Source organism: Mirounga leonina, unplaced genomic scaffold, assembly GCF_011800145.1.
Source record: "Mirounga leonina isolate KUSES-001 unplaced genomic scaffold, KU_Mleo_1.0 Mir_150, whole genome shotgun sequence".
Taxonomy (NCBI): Eukaryota; Metazoa; Chordata; class Mammalia; order Carnivora; family Phocidae; genus Mirounga; species Mirounga leonina.
The window spans coordinates 23,377,244-23,400,010 of record NW_023270374.1 but is presented as its reverse complement, the minus strand read 5'-3'; the positions used below and the strand labels follow the sequence as shown (position 1 = coordinate 23,400,010).

The following is a 22,767-nucleotide window of genomic DNA, read 5'->3' as shown; positions in this document are numbered from 1 at the left end:
TCCCCTACGAAGGGCTCCTTTCTCTCTGGAATCAGTTGGTCACGTTTCCTTTTGTCCATTGCTCTCCACTAGCCCCATAGTCAAGTGTGATATTTATTTTGTACCTTTTTTCCCCTTGTTGTTTCACATCCTTTTATGTTGTAACCTGTAGCAGAAATCTTCTCCTTGGTATTTTAGTTTACGGTGTTGTTGGGAAAGTTGAGTATCTTTTCACATGCATACTGGTAAGTTTCCTCTGCTGTGACTTGCCTGTTCATATCCCTTAGGCAATTTTTTTTTTCCTTAGGCATTTTTCTATTGAGTTCTTTGTCTTTTTCTTAATTATTTGTAGGAGCTCTTTTTGTACTTGGTCCTAATGTCTTATGGATTATAAGCATTGCAAATATTTTATCTTAATCTATAGCCAGTCCTTTAACTTTATTTGTGGTATATTTTGTTAGAGAGGTCTGTTGTGTATACAGAAAGGTGCATACATCATAAGTTTACAGCTCATGAATTTTCATCAACTTAATATGCAGGAAACAGAACATCACCAACACTCCAGAATGCCATTCATACTCTCTTCCAATCGTTCCCCCACAAAAGTAGCCATTATCCAGACTTCTAAAGATATGTTACATTTTTTAAAATTAGGTATTGACTTTGAGATAATTGTGGATTCGTATGCAGTTCTAAGAAAGAATACAGTGAGATCCCATGTGCCCTGTACTTGGTTCCCCTCAATGGTAACAGAGAATAAAATTATATAGTACAGTATCACAACCAGGATACTGACATCCATAAGGAAATTCCCACCACTACAAGGATCCCTCATATGACCCCTTTTTTTAAAAAAGATATTATTTATTTGTTTGACAGAGAGACAGCTAGAGAGGGAACACAAGCAGAGAGAGTGGGAGAGGGAGAAGCAGGCTTCCCGCCGAGCAGGGAGCCCAGTGTGGGGCTTGATCCCAGGACCCTGGGATCATGACCTGAGCCAAAGGCAGAGCTTAACGACTGAGCCACCCAGGCGCCCTCATATGACCTTTTATAGCCATAGCCACTCCCTCCTCCTCCCTCTGCCTTCTCCCACACTCCCACCCCCACCCTGTCCTTAACGCCCAACAACTGCTAATCTGTTCTCCATTTCAATAATTTTGTCATTTCAAAAAGCTATATAAATGGAATTGTACAGTATATAATAACATTTTGGAATTGGCCTTTTTCACTCAGCATAATTCCCTAGAGACGCATCCAGGCTGAATGTATAAATATTCCACTCCATTTTATTGCTGACTAGTATTCCATCATATGGATGGACCACTATTTGTTTAACCATTCACCTATTGAAGGACATCTGGGTTTGTTACCAGTTTGGGGCTATTTTTTTAAGATTATTTATTTATTTGTTTATTTGTCAGAGAAAGAGCACAAGCGGGGGAGCGGCGGGCAGAGGGAGAAGCATGCTCCCCACCGAGCAAGGAGCCCGATGTGGGATTTGATCCCAGAACCCTGGGATCATGACCTGAGCCGAAGGCAGATGCTTAACTGACTGAGCCACCCAGGTGTCCCCCAGTTTGGGGCTATTATTAATAAAGCTGCTACGAACATCCCTATACAGGTTTTTGTGTGATCCTGAGCAAGCGTTCCGTTGCTTTGTCTTGCAGAGAGCAGAGAGCATCAATCCGATTCAAGACCACTCTCATAAATACTCTCATGGATGTCCTTCGCCACAGGCCAGGATGGGTGGAAGTAAAGGAGTAAGACACCTCCCCACCCCCTGCCAACCTCATCCCTTCTTCCCTTTGCCTCACAGATCCTTGTCTCCCTTTGTTTTCTCCCAGTTGCCTTGGGTGGCTACTGGGACTTGTCCCAATTTGGCTGTGATAGGGACCAACATTTATTTAGCACTCAAAATGTGTCAGGCGCCTTACGGACACCCTCTGTCTTATTTAAGCCTTACAACCATCCAGTAAGATATGATTATGTTCAGAGGTATTAAGCCAATCGTTGAACGTCATACAGCATGTAAGGGTCAAAGTGGGATTCACACCCAGTTCAGCTGGACTGTTCCATAGCCAGTTTCCTAGAGCTCTCCGGAGAATCAATGAATGCAGCCATCACCCACTAGCTGGCTTGAATCCTCCAGTGATGGCAGGTCCAGGTCAAGGGCTGCTTTTCCCTGGCCACTTACTGGTTCTGTGACCTTGAACAACTTACTTGACCCCAAGCCTACATTTCTTCTATGCTGAGCCCTGGGGATACTGAGATGGAACAAGCATCCAATGCCCGGCACATAGTAGGTGCTAATATAAGTTAGGGTTAAGGTTTGGAGGCATGTAACAGAGACCCAAAGTAAAAGAGGCTTTGACAGACTAGAAGTTTATTTATCTCTCCCATTGAAGTCCAGATGTAGGAAGTTCAGAGATGGTATAGAAATCTGGATCCATCCGCTTCCATCTCTCCATTCTGCTATCACTTGAGTGAGGCCCTTGTCCTCACGGTCTAAGGCGAAGCTCCAGCCCTTACATCCCGAGTCCAAGCCACAGTCGGTAGGAAGGAGGCAAGAAAATGCATGCCCTGCCCTTGAAGAGCTCAGCCTAGAAGTGTCTCACGTTGGCCAGAACTTAGCTTAGCTGCAAGAGAATCTGGAAAATGGAGTCTTTATTTTGGAGAACGCAGATGACATGTTCCCAGGTAAATGTCGGGAATTCTGGTACCGTAGAAAAAGGAGAAAATACCTTTGAGGGGTGAGGGCAACCAGCTGCCCTGACACGGTGCTCAGGGAATACTGTTGCCTAAAAGTAGCTAAGCCTGTTGGACGCTCTTGAGCACTTTACACGCATGACCTCTGAATCATGGAGCAGACCTTCCGGGAGGTGCTGTTATCATACCCATTTACTGAAAGTGGGAAAGCTGGACGCAGAAGAGTAAAAACTGCTGTGTTTGAGGCTACTCGGCTTGTCAGGGTTTGGGCCAGGCCAGCACCTGGTCAGTCTGTGTGCGGAGACCCAGGCTCGTCTCCACCCTGTTCTCGCAGCCTCTCCATGAATGAGGAAACAGGTGAGTGAATGGGGGAATCCGTGGTTCCCACTGCCTGGTACTGGAGTCTAGTCTCGTCCACACGGGGCTTCAGTTAGAGCTGTAGTTTCGTATTTAAGAAGGAGTTGGAAGCAGTCATGGCGGCCTTGTTTTATTTCCCGCCACGTAGTTTGCAAGCGCTTCCTCTCAGCCCCACAGCTGTGCCATCAGATTAGCCTGCTTTCCCGTCCCTCTCCTTAGTGTGGTGGTGAAGAAGCAGGTCGGAATTCGGAGCCGGGCATGACTGGGTAGGAATCCTGGTGCTGCCAGGGCCTCGGTGAGCAGGGTCATCCTCATCCGGGGACTCCAGGGATGATTGTTGTCACCTTTTGAGGCTGCTCTGAGGAGCCAGCGGGAGGAGGGCTTTTGGGGAGGGGGGGTGGGCAACAGAGATGCTTCCAGCGCCCAGGCAGGTAGCATGACCAGGTGAGGCTGGCTGGTTGTCGTGGGCCGTGGGGAGCGTTGGGGACTGTGACCTGGAGGGGGCGTCCCTGTCTCACTTGGCAGCGGCTCCTCCCTCCAGCTGACAGGTGCCAAGGGGCGTCAGGGCTCCGTGCGACTGCTCTGCTGGTTGTTCAGAGGAGGCCAGCAGCCTGGGTTTGTGCAGGAACATCTCTCTGGTTTTCACTCTGGCCTCACAGAGCCCAGTGTGGGCAGCCACCGCCCGAAGACTCCTCTTGAACATGCTGCCGCCTGCCCCCCCTCGGCTGCACCTCCCTGGGCCCCAGGCCCCCCAGCAGTGCTGAGGGCCTCGGGTCGTGACCTTTGTCCCCCCCACCCGCAGTGAAGGGGAGTGGGATTTCTACTGGTGTGACGTCAGCTGGCTCCGGGAGAACTTTGACCACACCTACATGGACGAGCACGTGCGCATCAGTCACTTCCGAAACCACTACGAGGTGAGCTGGGGCAGCCGGGGCACTGAGTCGGCCAATTCGTGTCGCTGGATGTGGCAATGAGCAGGTGTGGGAGTGAAAGGACCAGCATGGAAAAGTGGAAGAGAATGTGGGGTATGTGCCAGGTGGGGAACACGTGCTCAAGATACACGAGGAGCTAAAGAGTGTGAGAGAGTGAGGATCTGGTACCTGAACGACAGGCTGCCTTGGGGTGGGGACTGAGGTCACAGTCTGGTTGGCATTTCAGCACTGGAGAGGGGTGGGGCAAGGGCCGAAGGAGCAGGATGTTTGAGCCGTATGGTGACTTCAGGGGAGAGGCCAGTTGAGCAATTGGGAGTCTAGAGATGGGAGGGAGGTCCGGGAGGAACCAGACCACAACGATGGGACCGGAGGAGCCGACGATGCTGAGATTTGAAAAGGTTAGTGCAGCTTAGAGGTTAGAAACATGAACTTGGGAGTCAGACAGGCCTGGGTCCAATCCCAGCTGTGCCTCTGTTAGCTGGGTGACTCTGGGCAGCTGACTTAACCTTTCTGAGCCTTGGTTTTCTGGCCTGTGAAGTGGGGATCACTATAGAACAACAGGGTCTCAGAGTTATTCTCACTGCGAATGTTCCTTGGCGCGCCCGAGGCTGCGGGGAAAAGCTGGGGGGTTGGGGCTGGGAGCTGGAGCAGGGCAGTGGGCACAGGCACTAACGGCCTGCTCGCCCACCTGCTGCCCAGCTGACCCGCAAGAACTATATGGTGAAGAACCTGAAGCGATTCCGGAAACAGTTGGAGCGCGAGGCCGGAAAGCTGGAGGCAGCCAAGTGTGACTTCTTCCCCAAAACCTTTGAGATGCCATGCGAGTACCACCTGTTCGTGGAGGAGTTCCGCAAAAACCCGGGAATCACCTGGATCATGAAGCCTGTGCGTGCCCAGTGCCGGGAGCAGGGGGTGGGGGCGGTGGGAGGGAGGGCTTCCCGGGCACCAGACAGAGCAGGGCTCCCTCATGGCACATCCCAGGACAAAATTCTGCCTGGCAATTCAGCCTCAGATGCACCATCCACCTCCCACAAGCCCCCGAGGGCTGACTTCGTTTCCTCCTTGCAGTGTGTGGACCCGGCAGCTGCGACAGCTGGCACACAGTAGGTGCTCAATGCGTGTTTCCTAGCTGAACAAGTGATCCTCAGGACACCAGGGCAGGGAATCCCGAGGCTTGCTAGAGCTCAGATCCCCCCTCTCTTCCTGACAGGAGAGGAACCAGTGACGGCCAAGCCATGCCAAGAGCTTTACCTGTGCTGCCCGGTTCTCAGGATGGCCCTTGGGAGGAGCTATGACCTCATTTTTTTTTTAAGATTTTTATTTATTTATTCATGAGAGACAGAGAGAGAGAGGCAGAGGGAGAAGCAGGCTCCCAAGGAGCAGGGAGCCCGATGCGGGACTCGATCCCAGGACCCTGAGATCATGACCTGAGCCGAAGGCAGATGCTTAACCATCTGAGCCACCCAGGCGCCCACTATGACCTCATTTTAAAGATGAGGAGACTGAGACCCGTGTATTCAGACATTCCATAAATACTCGCTGAGCACTTGCCACGTGCCAGGCATAGACCTAGGCGCTGGGGACGCAGCCCTCAGCGAGTCGGAAGTGGGGGTCCGCCTTCCTTGGGCGCTGGGCGCAGACAATACGGAGGACACCTGCGTGCGTGGAGCTGTGCTAAGTGTCAGTAGAGAGGAAAGGGTAGGAGGCTCCCCACTGCCCGGAAGGCTTTTCTGAAGGCAGACTGGGCTCCGAGGCCAAACCCCTTGCTTCAAATACTGCCTGTACCACTTACTAGCTGTGTGACCTCGGGCAGACTACTTAACTTCTCTGTGCCCCAGTTTTCCCATCTGCTAAGTGAGCCGGCAGTACCTGTCGCAGAACGCTGTTGTGTGACTGAGTTACGGCGGGCAGAGCGCAACATGAAGCACTCCGTAAGGGACTGCTGCTGCTGTTGTTACTGTTATCAAAAGAATTAGTACTGGCTGTGGCCTGAAGGATGCAGAGGGTCAGCCTGGAGAAGGGCAGAGGTAGGGAAGAGCATTCCAGGAAGAGGGAACTGCATGCACGAAGGCCTTGCATCCAGAGGTAGCCCTTCAGGGATCCAGAAACCGAGTGGAGGGCACAGGTGGCAGAGTACCCACCAGCCCCTCGGTCCTTCCTCGTGCCAGGGCTGCTTTCTCACCGCAAAGCCACCAGAGCCTTGAATGGGCATCAGCAAAGCCCCCTACTATTTCCCGGGCTTGGGAATGTGCCAGGCCCCAGGAAGGGAGCTGTGGGGAGCAGAGTACGGGGCAGCCCTTCCTTGTGCAGCTGGGGACTAGGGCCGGTGCTGGCCAATGCGCAGGTGCTCGGAAGGGCAGACGAAAACCACGGATGCTCCCAACTGGGTCCCGGGCAGCGTTTACCGGGGCCTCCTGCTCCTGTCCCTGGTGAGGCCTGCTGGGAGGCTTGCATCCCCTTCTCTGCAGCCAGAGCGGAAGGGGTTAGGCAGCCGAGAACTGCAACCCACGGGGCGGTTCCAGCTCCCAGCATTATCCTCCCAGACAAATGGTAATTTGTGCTAATTGGAAAGAGCAATCGCATATTAAGTTGATTCCTTTCCCCGCCCACGGCCTTTGTCAGAGGCAGACACAAGGCAGCTGTAATTAAGAGGCGGCATCTTGGCTGCGTGCGGGCGTTCTTGCCCCTACAGAGCTGCCACGCCCTGTCTGGGGTACGGGGTGCAGAGAGTGGGTGCTCTGGGCTTTAACTCTGTCCCCGCTGCTTATGAGCCGGCTGACCCCAAGCAGGTTTCAGCCCCTCTTAAGTCTGCATCCTCATCGTAGGTAAAGTGGAATTAACAAGTGTACCTGCCTGCCAGGGTTGGGAGAGAATCCAGTGAAGGATAACATGTTAAATACATGAGTTATACAAGTCATATAAAGGGCTTGGCACTTAGGTGTCCAGTCAGTGACCATCCTTGCTGTGATTTCCAAGAGTCCAGGCAACACCTTCTCTCCCCCTGCCCCTGGAAAGCACTAGGTCAGTGCTTTCCAAACCCACCATGTGCCCACAATCATTCGGCATCTTGTTCAAGGCAGAGGCTGATTCAGCAGGTCTGCGTAGGGCCCGAGAGTCCGCATTTCTTCTTCTTCTTTTTTTTTAAAGATTTATTTATTTATTTGAGAGAGAGAGAATAAGAGAGCACATGAGAGGGGGGAGGGTCAGAGGGAGAAGCAGGCTCCCCGCCGAGCAGGGAGCCCTATGCGGGACTCGATCCCGGGACTCCAGGATCATGACCTGAGCCAAAGGCAGTCGCTTAACCAACTGAGCCACCCAGGCGCCCGAGTCCGCATTTCTAACCAGCTCCCGGGTGAGGCCTTTGCCGCAGGTCCGTGGACCACACTTTGAGCACTGAGACTGGAGAGGAGTAATTCTCAAGCCTGAGAGTGCATCAGAATTTTCTGGAGAGCTTATTAAAGCCCCCCCTCCATCCCTCAGTGTCTGATTCAGTAGGCCTGGGCTGGGGGCTAAGAATTGCGTTTCTAGCAACGTCCTAGATATAGCAGCCAGGGTTCTCCAGAGCAACAGAACTGTGAGCCACTGGGCTAGAGTACTGGGTGGTGCAAAATCAATCACAAATCCTGTTGTTTGGATTCCTTTGGGGTAGGGAAAATGTAAAAAACAAACAAAACAAAAAAATAGGACGTTACTCCAAATTTAGAAAATAAAGGGAAAAAATCCCAAATCCCTCCACTCTTCCCACAAGGCCTGTCTCTGTGAGACGGGCTGTCCTCGTGCACCCACACACACGAGTTTTCACATAGCTGCTGTGGTGGGGCCCGTGAAGGCAGCCACTGGCCTGCTTTTCCCTCCGGCGCCTCCTCTGCACGGTCCCCTAAGGCCTGCTGAGTCTGCATCTTCCTCTTTAGTGGAAGCAGAGCAGGGGCAATGAGGGGGTGAGTTGGACTCAGAAAGGAATAAGCAGCATCGTCCCCTCCACGCCACCCTCGGGGACCCCTCTTCCCACGGAGCCTGAGCCCCAGCCCATCTCGGTAGCTTTGCTGTCACTCTCAGAGTGTAAGAACAAGCCCCTGGGTTTGCCATTTAAAAGCCCAGGTGATGTAAAAATTGCATCGGTCCAAACTTCTTTTCCATCTGAACATTCTCCCCTCCCACCAGCTCAGGCCCTTTGGGTGGGTGGGAGGTTGGCAGGACCCAGACCATGGGACCACGCTTGCTTGTCTAGCCTCCCTCACGCGCCTGGGGGGCAGGTGCTGGCTGTCAGGGCCCAGGGCTGTCCATCAGTCCTGGGGCCTGTCCATCAGTGGTCTGCAGATCTGGTTTAACATTTCACTCAAAGCTGTGAGCATCCCGGGCAACCACTAGGTTGCTCCCAGCTCTGGGGGCCTCTGTCCAAATTGCAGGACAGGAAGAATAGAATTTTACCTCCCGTTTCTCAAGTTTACCCCACCAGAGCTTCTCAGACCTTTTCACTGCAATCTTCAAAGAGTCGGGGGTGCTTTGGGCAGCACATAACAGAAGCGCCGACTAATGGGAACTCAAACAAGAGGGCAGGGGCTCGTCTTGGGTCTCCTGGGCATCTGGCAAAAATCGTGTTTCACACTGTCACAAAAGAGTGTTTTTAAAATAATAAAGTAATTTGATTATAAAAGGAAGCAACTATATTGAAAAACAGTTATCAAACAAACGGTTAGTGGGTCCTCTGAGAAACAGATGCAAAGGCAAGATCAAACGTGTGGGGAGTTTTGCCTGTAAGGAACGGGGGGAGGGAATGAGACAGGGGCTGGGACAGTTGTCAGACCCAGTGAGGGAGAGAGGGAAGGAAGAGAAGCACCTAGAGGCCTGGGGGAGGCCTCCGGCCAGAGGAGGTCCCGTCTCCCAGGAGTGGGTCAGGCTTCCTGTCCCTGCGGTCCTCAGTCGGTCGGTCGGTGGCAGGAGCAGCCCCTGCAGGCGAGGCCGTCAGTCCGGCAGTCAGCATGGTCCTGCCGTTAGAGACCCGCTAGAACCTCTCGCGATGCCGTAGAAGTTTCATTCACAGCTGAAGAGAGTCTAACAGCAGGCCCATAGTTACCATAATTTCAAAGTCATAACGAACATAAACAATATTTTGAGATATCTGCAACAACCGTAATGTGATATAAAAATAACTGAGATTTCTTCTGCAAGTAAAGTCACAGGCGTGGCTAATACTACTACGGTTTGTGGTCCGCATTCATAATTGGAAGGCAATGGGAAAATCTGGTTAGGATGAAAAATGTTCTTCTCATTCAAGCTTATGGACGCCAGGACATTTCCTTTAATCATGAAAGGCCAGTTCCAGGAACGACTCAACAACCTTGGTGGGCACCTCGACAGCATCATCAATCCCCACCCCAGTGGGCTGGCTTCTCCTCTCAGTCACAGCGCGGTTGCCACACCTTTAGCTTCGCCTCCTGACCCCTCCACCTGCCACAGGAATAAACGAACACCCTGGTCTTGTGTCCCTTTTGAAGAGGACACGAACTTCTCAGAGGTCACTGCCGCACGCCTCCCCTGGTACCTGCTGGCCTGCACCTGAACCAGTCATGCGGTGGGACCCCTAGGAGGGCTCAGACTCCCAGCAGGGCAGGACCAACAGGAAGAGGTGATCCAGATGGGGTTCTGCTGGGGGTGCCTGGCTGGCTCAGTTGGTGGAGCATGTGATTCTTGATCTCAGGGTCATGAGTTTGAGCCCCACGTTGGGGGTAGAGCTTACATTAAACAAACAACAAGAAAAAAACAAATGGGTTTTGTTGGCAGAGAAAAAGGGAATTTTTTTCCCTGCTCAGGGTAGCTGAGTAGACCACCAACCCCATGGGTAACACCCAGTGAATGCCCCGTGATCAAGGGCTCCAGGGGCAGGGCAGGCAGTGGCAGCGGGGGGTCGAGGGCCCTGGGTGGCCGCAGGTGGTGCAAAATCAAAGTATGGCTCATTCTCATAATCCATTCATATTATTTTCCAATTGATTTGTCTTTTTAGAAAAATAATATGTTTTACTCCCAAATTATCAAGTAAGATCGATACTCCCAGGAGTAGGACCATGTCTGTCGTGTGATTCTGTGTACTCCCTGGCACTTTGCGGGAGGTGCGTGAGCCTCGGGCTTGTGAAGCACAGATTTAACTACCTGGGTTTGTCACCTGCTGGTTGGGTAACCTTGAACAGAGTGCTTGGCCTTGTTCCTTGGTTTCCTTGGCTGCAAAACGGGGATAGTATTAATGCCTACATAGAGGATTTTTTGGTAAAGCTTTCACAAGGTAAGGTGCGTAAATCTTGGTGCCTGGCGCGTAGGAAACATCTGCTGTCGTTATAAACCATTCCCCTAACGTTAGTGTCCGCGTTCTATTGCTGCACCCCAAAACTCAGTGACTGGAAACAAAAGTCATGTCTTATTTAGCCCCCGAGCCTCCAATTTGGGCAACACTTGCCAGGGAAGGCTCCTGGCTGCTCCAGGTCTACTGGGACGGCTCCCGTGAGGGCTGGAGGATTCGCTTCCAAGCTGGCTCACTCACTCGGCTGGCAAGTCGGTGCTGGCTGCTGCCTGGGAGCTCAGCCAGGGTGGAGGGCTGGAAGACTCAGCTGCCCTCCGTGTGGGCCTCTCCATATGACCTGAGCCTCCTCCCAGCATGGTGGCTGGGTTCCAAGGGCAACCATCCCCCAAAGAGAAAGCTGTGTGGATGCTGTATTGCCTTGGATGACCCAGCATTGGAATCCACACAACATCACTCCTGCCATATGCGATCAGTAGAGACAGTCCTAAATGCTCGCCCAGATTCAAGGGGAGGGCACATCGACTTCACCTCTTCATGGAGGGTGGGGGGATGGGGGTAGCAAGGTTCCGGAAAAACATATGGGACTGGAAATATTTTTGTGACTCTTTTTGCAAACTACAATCTGCTGGAGCTAGATAGTAGGTGATTTCCCAGTCTTAAAAACCCTGATATATCACCAAGCAGGAAGTTTATTTTCCACTCTTGAGGATTATTCCCTTAGAAAGGCATCTCTTGGAACAGGCATGTTTGCTAACATACTAAGAACGCTTTATTTTTTTTATTTTTTATTTTTTTAAAGATTTTATTTATTTATTTGACAGAGAGAGACACAGAGAGAGAGGGAACACAAGCAGGGGGAGTGGGAGAGGGAGAAGCAGGCTTCCTGCTGAGCAAGGAGCCCGATGCGGGGCTCAATCCCAGGACCCTGGGACCATGACCTGAGCCGAAGGCAGACGCCCAACAACTGAGCCGCCCAGGCGCCCCACTAACAATGCTTTAAACAGTAAAGGCATTTTATTACCTCCTCTAACAAGAAAGCCAGAGGTAGGAAGTTCCAGGTTTGGGGATGGGCTCACTGAGACTGTTAAAAGGCCTCAGCTCCTTAGACGGTAGCATTCAGAAAAAGAAGGAAAGGAGCCAGGCATCTCTTCGTCTCTCTCCCTCCCTCCATCGCTGGCTCCCTCCCTCCCTCTCTCTCCTCCTTGATCCTGATATTTTTAACAAGGCAGAAAGTCATTCTTAGAAGCCCCAAAGCCCTAAGCAGACGTCTCTGTAGGTCTCATTGGCCAGAACTAGTCGTGTGGTTCCCAAGAGCTGCAAGAGAGGCTGACAGAACAGGTGTGTGGTCTTCCCGGCCTCCGTGTGAGAGGTGGGCTCTGCGGCCAGAGAGAAGGAAGGGAATGACTGTAGGGAAGGCAGCCCACGAAGGTGGAGGTGGGGGCTCCCAGATCAAAAGGCAGGAGCCTTAATAAAGCTTCTCAATTGAAGTTTAGTAAACAGAATATGCCCGAGTAATGGGGGCGCAGTTTGGTAAATTTTCTGGAGGTGAGCACACTTGAGTAACAAGCACCCAGGCCGTAGACAGAGCTGGCCGGCCCCTCGGCAGCTCCCCCCAGACCCTCTCCCACTCACTACCCCTCTAGGCCCTAACAGCATAGATGCATCTGTCTGCCTTTGTACTTGATATCATGGGAATCATGAGATATTGCTGCGCTGCGTCTGGTTTCTCTCCATCAACATTATGTCCACGAGATTCATCCCGACTGACGCGGGTGACTGCCCACTGCTAGTCATCACGGCTGTATACTGTTCCACCACGTGACTCTTTACCCTCTGGGCAGTGTCAAGGTTGAAGCCATTGTGAATCGTGCCGCTGCGGATGTTCCCGGATGCATCCGTGGGTGCCCGGGTGCACCCGTTTCTGCCGTGTGGGGGCCTAGGAGAGGCCCTTCTGGGTCAGAGCAGGTGCCTGTGTTCAGCTTTAGCAGGTGCTGCTCGTTTCCAACGACGTGCACTCCCACCAGCAGCTGCGAGTGCCAGTTTCTCCACAGCCTCACCAACACTTGCTGTTGTTCGTTTTTCATTGTTTTAATCCTTTAGAAAAGATTTTGTTTATTCATTTGAGAGAGAGAGCGAGCGAGAGAGTGGGGAGGGGCAGAGAGAGGGAGAAAGAATCTGAAGCAGACTCCATATTGAGCGCAGAGCCCGAGGTGGGGCTGGATCTCACCACCGTGAGATGGTCACCTGAGCCAAAACCAAGAGTCGGATGTTCAACCTACTGAGCCACCCAGGCGACCCTATTGTTCATTTTTTAATTTTAACCACTCTCAAGGAGCATGGAGTGGTATCCTCTTGGGGTTTTCATTTGCATTTCCTTGAGACTAATGAAGCGGAGTGACTTTTCATTGTTCACACTGGGTGACCTTCTTCTGTGAAGTGGATTTAAGTCTTTTGCATGGCCGGGAGCCAATGGAAGCCCTTGATGCACGCTGATGAGCTGCTTTCCAAAATAGCGGCGCACAGGTAGCTGTCCCTGAGCCCTACCTGGGCTCCACACCCGTCTTCTGGGTGTACACAACCCTGAATCGGCACACGGCGCTGCGGGCAGAGCGGAGCTGGGTTTGGGCTCCCACTGCCTCCATGACCAGGAGCCCTTCACGCAGTGGGCAACCTGGCCATCCATGCCCAACCGCTCTGCCTGCCCCTACATTGTACAGAGAGCCTCACACTGGCCAGCTGGGCCGTGCTCAGAGGAGACCAGAGGGAAACAAGAGTTTGCATTCCCTGGGTGCCTTAATGCTAGAGGAAAGACGACTCAGGGGGACCTGCTCAGTGGCTACAGATGATCAAAGGGCTGTTCTGGGGCCCAGGGATCAGATTTGTTTTAGGAGGCCCTACAGGCCCAGAGCCAGGCTGGCAAATTTGAGCTCAACACGGGTTAGGCTGTGAAGGCTCTGTGAGGTCTAGGTCACTTCGATAGCATGCCCAGCACACAGTAGTCACCTAATTATGCCTTTGGGATGACTGCTGACTAGTGCTATCCTGCAACAGATGAGCTGCGTCGGGAGGTGGGGGAGGGTGATGAGTTCCCCGGCACTGTGGACAGGCAAGGCCAGGCAGGTGACCATCATCGAGGGATTTCACAGGAGGGAGTAATGCCTTTGGTGCTGACTGCTCTGCATGATATAAAAGATGTCCCCAGCCCCTGGACTCTGTGAAGCTATGAATTACCCATGCTGGGATTCAGTAAATGCAGGCTGATCAGTATTAGCTGAAGCAAAACCTAATTAGGAAGGCAAATTGATTTCCAAAAAAAGAATTGGATGATGTGTTCCCAAGACTGTTAGAAATGGTTTTTTAATTGTCTGCTCTTTTGTATTATTCATGCCATTGTGTGCCTTTGTGAGCGAAGTCTGGGGAGGTGGCCCAGGCACAGGGGCCAACAAGGAGCAACACGGAGCTGAGAGCTGCTCTTTCTGCACTCACCCCCGCCCCAGGTAGCCCGGTCCCAAGGGAAGGGCATCTTCCTCTTCCGGAGGCTGAAGGACATCATGGACTGGAGGAAGGTAAGCTTACCTCTGCCCTTGCTGCAATGAGGGGCCCCGCCGGCCCTCCTTCAAAGCTTGGAGGGCTGGCAAGGAAGCTCTGGGGCAGGCCCATAGGAATGGGGTCCCTGAAGCCAGATTGCACGGGTTTAAATCTTGATTTTTTTCCCCTTAATAGCTGTGTGACCTTGGGTAAGATACTTCACCTGTCTGTGCCCAAGGAAATGGGGGATAGTAGTAATAGTACCCGCTGAGGACGCAATGAATTAATACACCTAAAACCTGAGAACATGGCCTCTATACCTGGGCTCACCTGGTTGGGGAGAGTTCGGCCGACTCTTCCTGTAGATCCTAGGCTGAGCCTGAGGTAGCTCCCTCCCTCCCCACCACCCCATCCCTGTCCCAGACATAGCGTAGAGGAAGTCCTGGTTCCAGTCCTGCCCCTGCCATTCTGCAGCTGTGCGGTCTTGGGAAAATTGCTGAACCCCTCTGAACCTTAGAGATCTTAATAGTGCAGGGTGAGGGAGAAGAGTAGGATGACCAACTCCTACACAACCAGCACCCGCTGCACGAGCTGGTACTCAATAGATGAATTTCCCCCCTGCCCTGTGTGTCCTGATTCTGCCCATGAAACCGGCAGGGCACCGCGGGCAAGAAGCTGACCAGCTTAGAGGCCCCGCCGGCCCGGAGCACTGTCAATCCCTCTGGCAGCCATGTGAGTACAGGTAGGGGGTGGTCCGGCGCCCAGGAAGGGGAGGCCCGGTTACCTTGGGGTGGGGTGACAATAAGTGAAGGAAATTCTGCCCTGGGGGCCAGGAACCCTGAATTCCAGGGGCTCCCTGCCTCTGGGCTATTGTATGACCTCACCAAGTGAGTGACACTTGCCTTTGGGCCTCGGTTTCCTCACAAGGTTACTGTGAAGGGGGACAGTGGGTGAGAAAGGGCTTTGCGGACGGTGAGGTGCCGCACAGGTGTGAGAGAGGGCACTGCTGTCTTCCTGAGCTGGGCTGGCGGGGGGGAGAACTCGCAGGCAGAGAAGGGACAGGAATGTCCTTGGGCGTCTGACCAGTGGAACCTTCTACAGAGGTGGACCAGTATGTGCCTGCGCTCTCCCCGGTGTGGCGACCACTAGCCACGGGTTGACATTGAGCACCTGAAAAGCTGCCGGTACCCCTCAAGGGCTGGATTTTACATTTCTTTTCCTTTCTTTTATATACATAAAATTTACCATTTTGACTACTTTCAAGTGTATAATTTAGTGGCATGAAGTATATTCACGCTGTTGTGCAACTTTCCCCACTGTCCACCTCCAGATCTCTTTTATCTACTCCCAGAACTCTGTCCCCAAGAAACACTGGCTCCCTATTTCCCCTCCTCCCACCCCAGCCCCTGGCGGCCATCCTTCTACTTGCCATCTCCCTGGATTTGATGGCTCTAGAGACCTCATCTAAGTGGACTCAAACAGTATGTGTCCTTTGTGTCTGGCTTATTTCACTTAGCATAATGTCCTCAAGGTACATCCATGTGGGGGTATTTAATTTCACTTACTTTTCATCAGTTTAAATGTAAATGGACAGCGCAGGTCTGGAGGTTAAATGCCGAGGCTCTGGGCCCAGCCTGCGGGTCCACTTCCCAGCTGTACCACTGCACAGCTGTGTGGCCTTGGGCAAGTCACTCCCCTTCTCTGTGCTTCAGGTTCTCATCTGTAAACTGGGGATAACATGAGTACTTACTTCCCTGATCGGGGTTGATATACCCCGAGGAGAGTGCTTAACACAGTGCCTCCTACACAAGGAATGCTCCATAAATGTCAATAATAGTTATTTTTACAACTAGGATGCAAGAAGTTCTGACGACCAGAAGGATGAGATCCCTGTGGAGAACTACGTAGCTCAGCGCTATATCGAAAATCCCTACCTGATAGGAGGTGAGACGGCCCCTCTGCCCAGAACAGCGTCTATGCTGCTTGGCTGCTCTCACCTCCCCGGGCAACGTCCTCCCCTCTCTCCCCCAGTGACCCCATCCTTTCTTGTGGCTTTAAACACCCTCCAGATGCCAGTGACCCCCCAGCTTTCTGTCTACAGCTCAGACCTCGCCCTAACACCCCGGATCCTGATGTCCCACAGGCTGCGGCATGCCCTCTTGGGCACCTGCCAGCCACTCAAACCCAACAGCGAGCCTAACATCCAACCTCGCCCTCCTCCTGCCATGGGGCTCATTTCCCAGCCTCCCTATGTCCCCAGCCCCTCCAGCCCTGGGTGTTAAGCAGAGGTCGAAGACCATTCCGGGTGTGCTCCTCTCTTCTCCTCCCCCCTTTGACCTCCATCAGGCTCCCACGCAGCTCTTGAATCCATCTGACCACCTCCATCCCGGGTCTGGCCACTGTCCCCTCCTGTCCTCACTGGTACCCACAGCTGCTCTGGCCCCCTGTGCTCCACTCCAACACAGTAGCCAGGGGGACAAGGCACCCTTCAGTGGCCTCCCATGGTTGGTGAAACAAAATGCAAAAACTGCACATGAGCTGGCCCCTGCTGACCTCGCTGACCTCGCTGACCTCACCAACTCCATCTCCTTCCACTCCGCTGGCTCTGGACCCCTGCAAGGCCCGCCCTTCTGGGTTATTGGGCACCTCTCTTCCTGGAGCCTTCTGCATGAAGCCTTCCTTGATTCCATGTCTTCAGCCTTTCCCCAGCATGTCTTGAGATTTTATTTATTTATTTGAGAGAGACAGATAGTGAGAGATAGCATGAGCTGGGGGGCGGGGAGGGGCAGAGGGAAGGGGGGGAAGCAGGCTTCCCGCTGAGCAGGGAGCCCATCGTGGGGCTCGATCCCAGGACCCTGAGATCATGACCTGAGCCGAAGGCAGATGTTTAACCAAGCTACCCAGGCACCCCAGGCCTTTCTGGGTATTAACCCTCCCCGCCAGTCACCCTCTCCTTGTACCTCATGTGCTTTTATTGGCATTCACTCCTGTGTGTCCATTACTATAACCTGCAAACCCAGCGCGGTGCCTGCCCACGGTCGGTATTTGTTGCATGAATTCTCTCCTTGCCCGACAGGCCGCAAGTTTGACCTGCGCGTCTATGTGCTGGTGATGTCGGTGAGTAGCTAAGAGGGGCCCCTCCTCCAGCCGCAGGTAAGGAACAGCTGGAGGGAGACAAGGGGCAGAAGCCATTCTGGGGGGGGGGGCACCTGTGTGAGCTTGTCTGATGTTGTCTGCCTGGGAGAGCCCACGGGGCATCTGAGGATAAGAGGGGGGTGAGTAAACAGATCCCACTTTTGCCATCCCAGGGTCTGGGTTTGCCCTCTACCTGTCCTTTATCCACCCAGCCATCCATGGTAACCGCAGCTAACTTTTAGTGAGCACCTACTAAGTACCAAGCCCTGGTATTTGGCAGATTTTATATCATTCAGTCCTCCTAATAACCAGGGAGGTTGGTTCGATTATTATCCTCATTTTACAGATGAAGAAACAGATACAGCAGGGTTGAGTGACTTGTCCAAGGTCACACACTGGTGACCGACAGAGTTGGGGTTCAAATCCAGGCAGCCTAGCCCCAGAGCCTGCTCTCAAACTAGGAGTTGCTGTGCTCCCCCCCGCCCCACTCATTCAACAGTGTTCAGACCTTCATGGTATGGCACTCTGTGCGGGGCACCGGACATAGGGGTGTGGGACGCAGGCTCAGCCCTGTGCTCCTGGAGCTTACTGTCTGGTGGGGATTATGGACACACGCTGAGCTGGGGTGTTGCTTGTGGTGGTGGAGCAGAGAAGAGGCCTGTTCATTCTATTCCCTTCTGCATCTTCTTCCCACCCCCGGCACCAGGGAAGGAGGGGCTAGAATCAGAGGAGGCAGACCCTGGAGCAGATTCTTGAGGGGTGATGTGGGAAGGAAGGAAGGGCACTCTGGGTGGAGGAAACAGCAGGTGCAAAAGCTCAGAGGGGCAAAAGTGCTCGTATTCACCCCCACCCCTGCCTCCCCCTCCTTTCCCTCCTGGACGCAGTACCTCCCGCTTCGGGCCTGGCTGTACCGGGATGGCTTTGCCCGATTCTCCAACACCCGCTTCACCCTGAGCAGCATTGATGACCAATGTATCCTGGGATCGCTGCCTGCCCATCTCCCATGCACCCTGCCCCTTCCCATCCCCCAGCTGGTCAGGGAGAACGTATCCATTCCACAGAGCGCCAAGCTGGGGTCTGGGCACAGGAGAAAACAGCAGCGAACAAGACAGGGCTGGTCCCTTCCTCTGGGCCCTGACAGTCCTGTAGGGAGCCCCCAGTGATCCCAGGGGAGCGGCTCTGCTCTGCTCAGAGCAGCTCACCCCAAACTGCTCTGCCTGACGATCATTTTGGTGGTGGGCCGGCCATCCGCACTGGTTCACGGTCATAGGACGGGAGTTTGAGCCCCTCCGGAGAACGTTTGCATCCTTTCATGTGCTTTAGTCATTGGCTCATGTATTCACTCAAACACGATGTCCTCTTCATCCACCACGCTGGCAGGGACCGAAATTTTGGTAACACTATGTCGGCGAGGCTGGGGGAGTACTGGTGTTGCTGGTGGAGTATAAGCTGGTACAACCGCTTCGGAGGCGACCTGGCAAATGTCTATCAAAAGACAAAAAACACATGCCCTCTGACCCAGCAATCCCTTCAGGGAATTTACCCTACACATACACTCACGGTATAGGAAAAGGAGGTTGAAAGGTTATGCACTGCACAGCCTTGTTTGTGAGAGCAAAAAAAGATAGGAAATAAAACCAATGGCTCATTTACACAATGGAATACTATGTGGCTGTTAAAAAGGAATGAGGGCCATGCTTTATGTACAGATGTGAAATAATCTCGGTGATGTATTGTCAGTTGGAAAAGAGCAAAGTATAGAACTCTGAAAAGTATGCTTCCGTTCACATTACAGATCTCTCTCTGTGTATCTGTGCACAGACATCTCTGGAAGTACAAGAAATTGGAAACAGAAGTTGCCCTTGGGAGGGGACTTGGGCAGGTGGGCACAGGCGTGGGGAAGGACATATGTCCTCAGACACATTTTGATGCCTTTTGGTTTTTGAACCACGAGTGTATTATTCGGTTAGAATATCCACATCAAAAATAATGTTTCTAAGATTTTTAGACGTGAGCATCAGAAGAAAAGAGGTTGACAGTCCAGAAACGGGGAGATGAGAAATCAGCAGGACGAGATGGCCTGCATGTGGGAGAGAAGGAAAGGAAGGTGCTGCATCTGCTAAGCTGCTGACAAGGGCAACCCAGCCAATGCTTCTAGCCAGTTCGCACCTCTCGCCTTAATTTTGTCTCTCGATTATGGGTCTGTCTGAGCTACTTGCCTGCATGCTGGAATGGGAGGGAGCCCTCCTGGCTATTTCCTACGACTTTCCCCCCATCTTTCCAACTTCAGCATCTTTAGTATGTTTGTTTCATTTTGTAATTCTAACAAGCATTTGTCATATGCAAGTTAACATCTATTTTAGGTTCATTTTTTTGGCCACCGTGTGTTTTGTTAAGATTAAATCACCCACGTAAAGCATTTAGGACAGTGCTGAGCCCAGAGTGAGTGCTCAGCACGCCTTAGTCATCCCCTCCCCAATATTTACAAGTGTTTGTGTATCTCTGGGGTCGTGGGGCCTTAATAAGCAAATCCCAGCCTCCTCCAGGACTACTTTCTAGTTAATGAGGCTTTCCTGCTTGCACAGTGAGTGAATACACATTATTTTCCATAACTTCTTTTCGTTGTTTTTAATTTTTAAACGTTAAAACGTATAGAAAAATGTAGAAAAGACTATCAGAGAAATCCAGGCATCCATCCAGATTTGACAAATGTTAATATTTTGCCACATTTGCTTCTATTACACACCTAACTTTTAAAATAATAAAGCAGGGCGCCTGGGTGGCTCAGTCGTGGGTGCCTGGGTGGCTCAGTCGTTGGGCGTCTGCCTTCGGCTCAGGTCATGATCCCAGGGTCCTGGGATCGAGTCCCGCATCGGGCTCCCTGCTCGCCGGGAAGCCTGCTTCTCCCTCTCCCACTCCCCCTGCTTGTGTTCCTGCTCTCGCTGTCTCTGTCTCTGTCAAATAAATAAAATCTTTAAAAATAAATAAATAAATAAATAAATAAAATAATAAATAAAATAATAAAGCAACTTTGGAGGCACCTGGGTGGCTCAGTCGGTTAAGTGACCAATGCTTAGCTTTAACTCAGGTCATTATCTCAGGGTTGTGGGATCGAGCCCCATGTCAGGTTATGTGCCTAGCACAGAGTCTGCTTGGGACTCTCTATCCCCCTCTGCCCCTCCCCCCTGCTCTCTCTCTCTCAAATAAATAAATACCTCTTAAAAAATATATATAATAAAGCAACTTTGGATCACAGAATAATAAGACATATTTTAACCTGACGTTAAATATATATATTTACATTTTTATATATAGTTCATGCACAGTTACTCAAATAATATATGCATATATATACGTACACACACAAAATACAAAAGTAACCACCTCAACATTGTAATAATAAATAGAAATAAGTAAAAACGCCTTTGTGGGGTGGTAAAAGGAATGATAAAGCATCTGCATGAAATTGCACAGCTGTTACAATGAGGTCAGTTGAACTGTCATGGAAAGTCATCTAAGATAGACTATTAAGTGAGTAACCGCACACAGATATAGAACTGGTAGGTTTATGATCCCGATTTGGCTTTTAAGGAAGGATGTTTCTGTTTAGAAGAAAGTAAGAAAGGATGTTCACTAATTTATTAATTCTGAAAACCACAGAGGATTAGAATCAGGTCAGGAACTTTTATTTCCAACTTTACGTGTTTTCCTGTATTATCAATTGTTTTTACAACCATTATGTATTACTTTAATAATAAATATAATAAAATATTTAAAGAGTATAGCTTTCACAGTACAAATAGTATAGCTTTTTAAAGACAAATCAGAAAATTCAGAAAATGTACAGAAAGGGGGTGGGGGGAGAAAGGCCTTCTCTAGTCATGTTTTCCAGAGACAACTACTTACCCTTCTGATGTATTTCCTCCTAGGTTCATTTGTGTGGTTTTTTGTTGTTGTTGTTTGTATTTTATAAAGGAGTGATCCCACCATATAAACGTAACTGTTTTTTCACTAAACATGTCAGTATTTTCCTTGCAGACATTTTTTATTAGTTATAAAATATTCCACTGAGTTGGATTTACTGGTTTACTAATCCTCCACGCTGCGGGCATTTGGGAAGTATTCAGTTTCCTCCAATTATGACATATAGTGCCACAAGGAAATGTATTTTTCATAAATCTTTTACTATATCTAAATTTTTTCCTTCAGATGACATTGCAGAAGTGTAACTTCTGGGACAAGGGCTTATGGCTAGATTGTTTTCCAGAAGGTTCTTTTCTATTTTTACCCTTCCATTGACAGGGCCCATTTTATCCCTGCTCTCCGGTTCTGAAGACAACCATTTTAAAGAGACATTTTTAAAACAACTGGCACGTATAGGTGAAGCATATATGGGCATTCATTATACTTACAATGATTCTGTGAGTTTTGAGTTTTTCCAAATAAAAAGGTTGAAACATATGTAACTGACTTAATGGGGAAGCAGGATTTTGCCTTAGAATTTGCATTTCTTCCAATTGTATTTTTGCCCCATTTGCATCCCTTTAAAATTGGGTATCTTCTATTACTGGAAACGTTAGGCATTTTCCCAGATGGTCTTTTGCCAGTTATGTCTCCTCTGATGTGTTCATATCCCTCTATTTACTTATCTATTAGGGTCATTTTTTTTTTTTAAAGATTTTTTTTTTTTTTTTTGAGAGAGAGAGAATGAGAGAGAGCACACGAGAGGGGGGAGGGTCAGAGGGAGGATCAGACTCCCTGCAGAGCAGGGAGCCCGACGCGGGACTCGATCCCGGGACTCCAGGATCATGACCTGAGCCGAAGGCAGTCGCTTAACCAACTGCCACCCAGGCGCCCAAGGGGGTCATAAATTTTTATTGTTAACAATTTGTGTGGGATTTTCATGTGACAAAAACATTAGCCTATCATAGTTGCTACAAATCTTGTCTCTAGTCATGCTTGCTTTTCATTCTTGTCTTGATATCTGATTATTTTTATGTTTACATAGTTGGCCCATCCACTGACTTCCTCTGATTTCTATTGTCATTTCTAAGCAAAAAAAATTTCCTGCTGAAAGAGTTCATAACTAATCAGTTCCACTTCTCTACAGATTGGTTTTGATGGTTTGCTACTCTTTGCCTGTTTCCCCACCTATGTACCGGCTTAATAGGTGAGGAAACAGGCTCAGAGGTTAAGTGACTTGCTCGAGGGGGTGGAGGGGGGGGAACCAGTAAAGATGCAGGTGGGATTTGAACCCAGGCCCAACTGGTTACAAGGCCCACATCTGTGCTGTCTGGACTGTTTGGTAGCTTTCCTCATCAATGGCCAACCGCAAGTCTTAGTTTGGTCTCTGGGGCCTACATGGCACAGGGCTCATCCTTCTTGTTCGCACTAGTCCTTGACCACCAACCTCACCCAGATGTTCACCTCACCAACGTTGCTGTGCAAAAGACATCTCCTGACTACCACCCAAAGAAGGTGAGGAAGCTGGGCTTCTGCCCTCCAGGGCCAGCCTTTTGGGACGGGGTTGGGGTGGGGAGGTGGGGTACCCAGGAGCCCGGGACAGGCCTATCTTGGGCTCATAGTTCACCAGTGAGGTCAGGATCACCCTTCCCACTTGCAGGGCCCAAGGCAAGAGTACAGATGGAGACCCACACATCATGTGTCTAAATAGTTAAGTTACAACTCAAAGAAACACACCCTGTAACAAAATGTGTTCTATCCTCCTACCTTGACAAGTATATTCCCATCCATCCATCCATCCATCATCCATCTTTCTTTCTCTCCCTATCATCCATCCATCCATCCATCCATCCATCCATCCATCCATCCATCCAT

The 22,767-nt window shown here is 50.9% G+C and overlaps 1 protein-coding gene across 1 annotated transcript in view; it reads left to right on the top strand.

Annotated features, from left to right (window-relative positions):
• The window catches only part of TTLL9 (tubulin tyrosine ligase like 9), a 38,841-nt gene that overhangs the window by 8,306 nt on the left and 7,768 nt on the right, over positions 1–22,767 (top strand). Inside the window, exons 3-11 of the mRNA XM_035006056.1 lie at positions 1,647–1,739; positions 3,845–3,956; positions 4,674–4,859; positions 13,764–13,832; positions 14,452–14,526; positions 15,648–15,738; positions 16,871–16,911; positions 17,814–17,901; positions 22,349–22,407. Of these exons, the coding sequence (XP_034861947.1) occupies positions 1,647–1,739; positions 3,845–3,956; positions 4,674–4,859; positions 13,764–13,832; positions 14,452–14,526; positions 15,648–15,738; positions 16,871–16,911; positions 17,814–17,901; positions 22,349–22,407 (814 nt within the window). The remainder of the gene's footprint in view (positions 1–1,646; positions 1,740–3,844; positions 3,957–4,673; positions 4,860–13,763; positions 13,833–14,451; positions 14,527–15,647; positions 15,739–16,870; positions 16,912–17,813; positions 17,902–22,348; positions 22,408–22,767) is intronic.